Source organism: Lycium ferocissimum, chromosome 10 (assembly GCF_029784015.1).
Source record: "Lycium ferocissimum isolate CSIRO_LF1 chromosome 10, AGI_CSIRO_Lferr_CH_V1, whole genome shotgun sequence".
Classification (NCBI taxonomy): Eukaryota; Viridiplantae; Streptophyta; class Magnoliopsida; order Solanales; family Solanaceae; genus Lycium; species Lycium ferocissimum.
This window is the reverse complement of record NC_081351.1, coordinates 19,148,850-19,157,924: the sequence shown is the minus strand read 5'-3', so window position 1 is coordinate 19,157,924 and position 9,075 is coordinate 19,148,850. Positions and strand designations below refer to the sequence as shown.

The window sequence follows — 9,075 nt, the reverse complement described above, 5'->3', positions numbered from 1 at the left end:
TTGCCATGCTAGAAAATCAGGGAATCTCTCTACTTGGTTTTACAACAAATTAAAGTTTGAATGGACCAAAGAACAAAACATTTCTCACAAAAACAAAGAATCTTATGAAAAGGACCAACACAAAGAGGCAATCCCAACCTCTTCCCTTGTTTTGTTTAACACCTTTAAGTGGTGGATTTGCTTTATTTTCAGAACACATGCCATTTCTTAAGCAAAACAGCCAATGCATATAGAATAAAGTTGTTATTTTCTTCTTCTTTTTTTCACTATCCAAAGCTACTATGCACTCTGTTTGAGTTGTTGTAATTCTATTTCCTTTTCAGTTTATTTTTAAAAACATTTCTTAGAATTTGGAAATAATTTAATTTAGATTACTCGTTGTACCATTAATGACAAGCTTTTATAGTCACAAAATAATATATTGTTTTTAAGATCACAACTTCAAAAATCTTATAGCTACACATATGTTTGAAAATCACATTAAATTTTTTTAAAACGGGAAAGGGTCAAAAATTCCCTTAAAACATGCGAAATTGAACAAAAATTTTCGCCGTTAATAATATGTAAAATTTATTAATTTATAACTAGTAAATTAAAAGTACTAAAATTTCAAACCCATAAGCTTCGAATCCTGACTCCCTCTGAATTGATATTCTCATCCCTTGTGGGGTGCGGTGTTAATTTGGGATTCTTTGCCCAATATAATGACTTATCATCTTTTGTATCTTGAAGAAGACGTTCCTTGTGTAAGACAAATCAATTACTATATTTTCATTCCACCTCCAAAGATTCTAAGCAATCTGTGCAGTATTAACAAAAAATTCAAACAAAATAAACTGGGGTTTGATCTGAAATTTCATCTCACACTATGTATAGACATTCCCATTTTTCAATAACTACAAGATAGGAAATTATATTTTCACAGTGCTGGCCTCTTCCTTTTAATTTGTTCATGGCTTGCCAAGTTCTCCTTTTGAAACTTGTCTAGGTGGCTGATGAGAATTTCCCGCTCCTCTGTTATAGACAAAACATAAACAATTTTTAATTAGACTAGTGAATTAATATTGTTAAAAAAAAAAAAAAAAAAACTTATTTAAGCTTTTAGATGAAATGGATGCATTGCATACAAGTCTTCCGCCCCAATATAATATAGTATGTTAGATTAAAGAATCAATTTATATGTGCTTGACTCATAAAGATTTTGGCCGGAAAGTAATGGAGCATGTTAAAGATATAACTAAATAAATATAAATATACCTTTCCTATCCACTTATTTAAGCTTTTAAATGAAATGGATGTACAATTTTGATGGAACAAAAGGTTATTTATCACAAAATGAAAGACTAATTAGCTTAGTTCATGAGAAGAGAATAAAGACGACGCCATATAAACAATATATAAGAAAATTGATATATAACAGAATCTGAAAGTACAGTTTTATATAGACAAATAGTGGTAAAGCATGCAAGCACAAATAGTAGTAAAGCATGCAAGCACCTAAAACTCTGGTTGAACTTTTTCTTTTCTTTTAATATTTAGATTTATTATCAAAAAGCAAATTTATAGAATACATATAACTAGGAAAAGTAAAAGAAGAAAGAAAGAATCAAAGATAGGAAAGTTATACCTTGAAGTTTAAAAACTTTAGAATTGAAAACCAAAAATGTTTAATTAAATTTGGCTCACGTCCATGACTGAAATTATTCACATTTCGTTGAGACGTTTATTATTAGGTGTTAGAGTATGTTGTTTACATAAAAATACTCCTTTTTGTACTTTTTATTGTCACCTCAGTTGAAAAATATTAGTACAAAATATATATATCACATTTTAAAAAGAACGGAAAAGTGTAAAAAATGCCCTTAAATTATGCAAAATAAACAAAAATGCCCTCCGTTCATAGTTTGGTCCAAGAATGCCCATAAACTATACGAACAAAAATGCCCCTATTGCTACTTAATTAGGTTAAAAGTGCCCTTTTTCTAATAATCGTATTGTTTCTTTTCCTTTTTAAACACATTATTTTTAAAGAAATTGTTTTTTTTTTTAAAAAAAATCTCTTTACCCAATAAAAAAGTGGGAGATAACATTTTTTCTTCTTAATCTCATTTTATCAACTAAAATGATATTTCCAAATGTACTTTTTTAACTGATAATATATATCATATATATAAAATCATAGTAACCACATCATTAATTTTCATTTAGATAACGATAAAAAAAAAATTCCTAATAAAATACAAAATATTTTAAATTTTTAATCTTTTCCGAATTGGAAGGATAAAAATTTGCATAAAAAGATGTAAAAAAAAATCCTTAAAATACAAAATATTTTAAATTTTTAATCTTTTCCGAATTGTTAACATAAAAACATAAAAAAGGGTCAACAATAACTCCATCTACGATTTCTTAAAGATATTTTGAGATTTGAAGCAATGCATGTAATAAATTTTCTTCTTTTATGGCATTATAGTTATTGTATTTAACTTTAATGCGTGTTTTCCACGTATTTCATCGGGATATGCGTGTTTTTCGAAGTGAAAAATTATAAGAAAGCAAATTAACCAAAGGCATATACTCTATATAATTAAAACGTACCTGTTATGGATAGGGTTATGCCCATTAGGAACTCTTCTTTTAATACTCATGAAGTTGAGATTCACCCTTGAATGAATAATATTTGGATTCTGCTTCTTCAATATCTTAGTTTCTCTATTCTCCAAGACTCCAACCAACAAACAAACAACTCCTAGCACTACAATTGAGCCCCATAAGCCCTTATATAGCCTAATTTTACTACTACTATCCATATATATAATATATGAAGAAGGAGAAGGGGAAAAAACAGCTAATTTTAATATGGAGTTTTTACCTTGGAAGAGAAGACATGAAAGTGAGAAATGTTGTAGGCAAAGAGAGAAGCAAAAGTGTAAAGTTTTTGTTTTACAACATGGGCTAGGGGTGGTTGTTTTTTCTTTATAGGTTGGAGTAAAGTGATTCTGCTACTTTAATTCTCGAAGCTAGAGAGGATGAGGTGACGTGGAGGGAAGACATTGCTTTATAATTTGCTATCAGAGACGGATAAAAGATTTGTAGCTCATGAGTTCTAGAATTTTCTCGACTATCACCGGACCTACAACCAATTTATGTTATTGGATTTGTAATTTATTTATATTTGGTGAATTTCTCAAACACATACCGGATTTGATTCTAAGCTATGGAGTTATGTTGAACCCGTACCATATATTGTACATACAGCCTCTGCTTATTGTATTACTCCATTAAGACTTCTCTACTAGTAACAGGACGGATGTAAAGAATAAGTTTTGAATTCAGCTGAACATATATAAGTAGCTTTAATTTTGTTCGCACTATGTTAGATATGTTACAAAAAGAAATACTAAATAAATATAGATAATTGAGTTCAAATTCAAAAATAAAATTTCTTTTCTTTTCTTTGCTTTAATTAGTTTTGTGTATTTTCATGCACTATATACGACATGCCAGAAGCCGCATGCCTCAATACAATTTTTTTTTTACGTATGCAAAATGATAAGTACTTGATTCTGGCACAAACTATTACAAGCTTCAAAATTTATTGTACATAACTTTAGTTCCGTTTTATCGGAGTGAGGAAACAAGGTTTATTATTTCTGTGGGGTGGGGCAAGAGTGACAGACTTAGAATTTTCATTCAGAAAATTTAAAATATAAAAAAATAAATACACAAAAAATTTAAGAGAATTTACTATTTTTTATATATACATCAAATTAATTTTAACCTTAGTTACATATAAAAGTGTAATTTTCTAGCACAAAGAATTTAGATGAACTTCTTGCGCCTTCACTTATGAAAGTGGAGTTTGGTTAAGTTGGAGTATATGAAAAAGTGAAAGAGAAAGAATAAATATTGTTGGTAATTGGAATACAAGAATAATCTTTGTTTGAGAAGCTCATTCTGCACCGTGCCTCATGATAAGTTCATAATTATGTCTATGCAACTCTCGCTATCAACAACCTATTGTGAAGAATCTTACCCAGTAGATAGTGTCAAATTCATTTGATTTTGATTCCTTCTTTTATATTTTCCTTCCTATATATCATTGATATCATTAAAGTGGGTTCAAGTTTAAGTTCTATATATATAGTCTCATAATCTTTTATAGAAAAACATAAAATCTTTTTTATAGATATATATCAAAACATAAATCTTTTATAGCATAAGTAATAATTGATATTTAGTGTGTAAAATTTAAACGTTCAAGTTTAAGTTTAATAATCTATATATTCAGTATATATAGCATAAATCTTTTTATAGAAAAAGGGGGATCATGAATTTTTGGTCCAATTTCGGCTGCCCCAAAATGTTGAAACTTTCCCTCATAGATAAGTAGATGGGGATATCTAATCAAAATATTAACTTTTAAGTTTATGAAAAATTTAAAAAGATAGCTAATATAAATACAAAATTTTGACCAAAAATTACTCATCATGACTAGAATTCTAGCCCACCCCCACCCCACCCCCCACCCCCACACACGTGTTAAATAGGACTTTATATTTAAGGTAAAATTTATTTTGAAAGAGAAGAGGAAATGACAAAAACGATCCCTAATGTTTGCAAAATTTGAGCAATTTTAGTCGTTAAATATTTAATGAACTCTAGTGGTAAAATTCAACAGAACTGTGACAAACAAATTAATCTCAAAAATTGGCCGGTATAATCCTGTGTATAATTAACATTGGGACAAGCAAGGCTTGCTTTATTGTTAGATTACTCCTACTCTATGTTGCTCGGAGTTTTCGAAAATACCACCACGTGTGCGTCGGATCATCCAAAAACAATGTACACTTTTAAGGACCAGATATAAGTGTGATTATATTTTCGGAGAATTTGAGCAAACATATATAGCTTTTACCAATGCTGATAGATCGAAAATTTGAATCATCTGAACGATAATTGAGGATACTTTAAGGTGGGAGATAACAAGAAAAATAGACAAATTCCTCTTTACCTTTGAAAATAACCAAAGTTCTAGCTTTGACTTCTTAAGGATGACAATTTGTAGGTATTTGGCAAGAGGAAATTGCCTCCAACTTTTCCCATGCATGTTTCATGTGCTTTTTTATGGGGCGGATCTAGCATTTTCATTAGGTTTGATAGAATTCAATATATTTGGCGCAAATACTGTATTTGTGTTAGAGAATTCACTTAATATGTTTAAATTATTAATTAAGAACTCAATAATTTTTATTTTTTTTTAGTTTAAAATCCATTAGCTCAAAATCTCAACTCCGGCCCTAACTTTTATATCTCTCAACTTACCTTTTGACTAGTTTGCAAAGTGGGTTCAGGAAGCTATCAATTCAATTATATAAATGTATTTTAATAACCCTTAATTAATTTGCTTATACTTCCTAATAATCTAGTCAAGGAACAAACTCACAGAAAACTTGATTGGCCACCTGCTTTTACAGCCCCCATGCCATGTCGCCAAATCAAGCCAAAGAATTCTCCAAAAGAATAAAAATTCCAGAAACAAAAAGTTAACTTTGGCAAAGTTTAAGTTGCCAAAATTCACTATTATTCGCATCCACTATCTTCGAATTGAACTTTCTCTTCTATATATATAATCGTTACCTTAACCGTAAGGACCTATTAGGCCAAGCTTAGTTTTTCCCAAAGTGCTTAAATAAGTTGTTTGGCCAAGCTTTTGGGAAAATAAGCGTTTCAGGAGAGTAGCAGAAACTGTTTTGCAGAAGCTAAAAAAATAATTTTTGCCCAAAAACAATTTTTTGAAAAGTACTTTTGAGAAAAATACACTTAAGTACTTTTTAAAAGCTTGGTTAAACACTAATTACTTCTCAAAAGTGCTTTTTAAATTGATTGGCCAAACACATTGTTTTTCACCAAAAGTACTTATTTGAAAAGTACTTTTGAAAAATAAACTTTTCACAATAATCTGATTCTAGAAGTTGGCCAAACAGGCTAAAAGTTTGTGATTAAAATGAAATCGTAACAAAATAGTCGTACTGGAAGGCGCATTTTAATCACCTCTTTTTAGAGGCAATAGCTCATCAAGGTGATGATCAGCAGCTAGTCCGAGAGGACGATCAAAAGTATATATGAATGTATACTAAGCTAGAATTCGTTGTTACAAAAGAACAAAGAATTTAAAGTATAATCAGACCTCTCTATAACAAAGATCCGCATATAACAAGACCTCTCCATAACAGATAAGATTTTCCGGAATCAATTTTTTATGTTATATTTTACTTCTCTATATCAGCATTTTACTTATAACAGCAACAACCAACTTTATGACAGTATGCTCTTTGTAAAATTACCCCGCATATAACAACTGTCTTTTTTTTTTTTTTTTTTTTTGGTAATATAATAATTAACCATCTTTATAAAATAGAATATCTATGAATATCAATAATAAATGTAGAGATTTTGACCAAATATTTAATCTGATACTTTAATATATTATATTTATGACAGAATATTACATATGAATATACATAATTATAATCTAAAAATATCATTGTCTTCTATTTTTATTTATAAACAATTTTCAAAATGGAAAACAAGCGTTATATCACCATTAAGAAATTGAATTTTTTTTTTTTTAGCGGTAATGAAGATTTGATAAAATAAAATGTGGAAACAAGCTACAATTATAAATTTCTTCCATCAATCTTGAAAGAATTTAATTTTCAAATAGATTTAAAATGTGTGTCTTAGAGCTTAAAGCTATATACATTCAGTTATGAATTTATTGAAATTGTATTAACTTTCTATAGTGTATAGTTAGTGAAGAATGCATATCTTTAAGATTTAAAATTTAAATAATTTTGTTAGTTTTTATAACATTAAAAAACTAAAAAAATTGATTTTATGCATCTTTTTGTTTATAACAACCAACTATTATTTAAATGCAAAATGTTGTTATAGGTGTATAACAACAATTCTCTATAGCAGCCACAAAATTTGGGACCCAACGATGCTGGTTTAGAGAGATTTGACTATACTACATTGAATTAAAAATATGAATCCGCCTTTTTCCTTAATTAAGTTGAAAGGGTGCTCTAGAGCAACGGCAAAGCTAAAGCTGTTGAAAGGTTCGATCATCTTCTGGAATCATATAACTGTCAAAAGTGAATGACTGTTCATCGGAATTGTTATAGTCCGAATACGCATAAGGTAGGGTCAACGTCCGCCTCCCCCAAACTGTAATAACTTGATCCCTTTTGTTAAAATTATACTTACAAGTAAGATAAAAATAATTGTTGATTTTCTTTAATATGAGACAAGCTTCTAGATATAGTATTTTTGCATTTTTTATACCCTTATTATGGTTCCGTATTCCGCTACTGCTCTAAAAAGCAGGTGTTTCTTCTATGTAACTTATTTTATATTGTGTTCACTAAGTTTTGGTGTTAATAATCCACTTTCTATTGTAATTACGGCTGTTGGTGGTTGACTCACTTGAAACACTCTTGGTTGTTGCCTGTTGGCAGTAAATTAAATATTAAATTAAATAAATTCCAATCTTTAAATGGACATCTTATATATGCTCTCTCTTTAAGATTGATAATATATTTATATACATATATAAAGGTAGATCGAGTTGTCTTAAATAGGAGTATATGGATCCATGAAACATAGGATTCTTTAGATTATGGAATGTCTTTGCACACATTCTTATTATATATTCCATTTTGTAAATCTTATATCTTTGAAAATATCATTGTCCCGTGCGAGGGCCTATCCAACAAGAACACCAACAAAAAACACTTAAAAAGAAAGAAAACTTTTGTCGAAGAATCGAATATTTTAACTTCAATGGCTTCAGTTTAAAGAAGCAAACTTTGAAGGTCCAACATTACTAAAAATTACTATTTTTTCACGGGAAAATTAGGAAGTTTTCAGTGTTTCAATAGGAACAGTTTTCCATCATGCGTTTTTTCGATGAGTTGGTTCAGTAGGAATGTGGTGGGAAAATCATGTTTTACAACACAAATTTCCCAATAAATGTAGGTGGAAAAAACCTCTGTATCAAGTAGTGCGACCTGGCACATACCTCAAGTCCAAGTCATTTAATATAATACATCGATGTGGGACTATTTGTCTTGTCTCCCAACTGTATAAACTATTCAAGATGAGACGAACCATGAGACTTCAGGTTCAAATCTCAAAGGAGGCAAACTTACAAGATGATTTCTTCTCATATATCCAAGTCTTGGTGGATAGAGTTGCTCGACACTTGTATATATAGTGTGATTTTCCCGTTAAAGAGGTTCAAATCCAACACCTAGCTCCACCTCCGGAGGCCGCTAGTTGTATTTGAGCTCATGACACTACTATTCTAATTTTATCGTATTGATCATAATTGAGCCATTCCTCTAAATAGGCTGTATGCAGCGAGAATCTAGATTAGTCGGATCAGTGGCTCCCGAATACTAGATGGCTGTATATATAAGAAAAAAAGGTTACTTATTAGTTGACGTTCATCCTAAAAATAGCTCTAATTACTTTAAAAGTAATGATCATCTGACTGTATACCTATTTTTGTACCATCAGCACAAACAACTTAATCTCTTTGGTTCAAACCTCAGTCTCTATTAGATTTCATATAGAAATCTAGGGGAAAAAAATGAGTTTGGGATTATTTTTTTTTGTATTTCTTCACTGATGAAACTGTACATTGTTCCTTTTATACAAAGTCCTAAAGACTAAAATGCTAATTATAAAAATCTGTAACAAACTCTAACTATCCTATTTTTTAGAGCTCATCATAAATCTAGAATACTCTAAAAAAGAATCTTATGTACAAAGTGTCATTTTTAGTGTGAGATGTAGTACACTGTTGTTGTGGTGAGGAGACGAGCTTGGGCTTCAGTAAAAACAGGCCCAAATGGAGCATTGGCTTTATTTCTGCAAGCCTAAAAGATAGACAAGCCCAAGACTTAAGCCCATCCGTTTCTGTTGAAATAAACAAGAGACTTACCTAGGTGAAGTCTCTTGTACCTCGTTTATTCCAAAAGCTCCTTCATTTCCTTTCTTTTCTTC

The 9,075-nt window shown here is 30.0% G+C and overlaps 1 protein-coding gene across 1 annotated transcript; it reads right to left on the bottom strand.

Moving 5' to 3' along the window:
- Window positions 1-742: 742 nt before the first annotated feature.
- LOC132035160 (CLAVATA3/ESR (CLE)-related protein 25-like) lies at window positions 743-2,995 on the bottom strand. The gene is made up of 2 exons (XM_059425452.1): window positions 2,599-2,995; window positions 743-1,014 (listed from the first exon to the last, which is right to left on the bottom strand). Exons 1-2 carry the CDS (start codon window positions 2,808-2,810, stop codon window positions 951-953), a joined length of 276 nt encoding a protein of 91 aa, XP_059281435.1. The 5' UTR covers window positions 2,811-2,995; the 3' UTR covers window positions 743-950.
- Window positions 2,996-9,075: the final 6,080 nt, after the last annotated feature.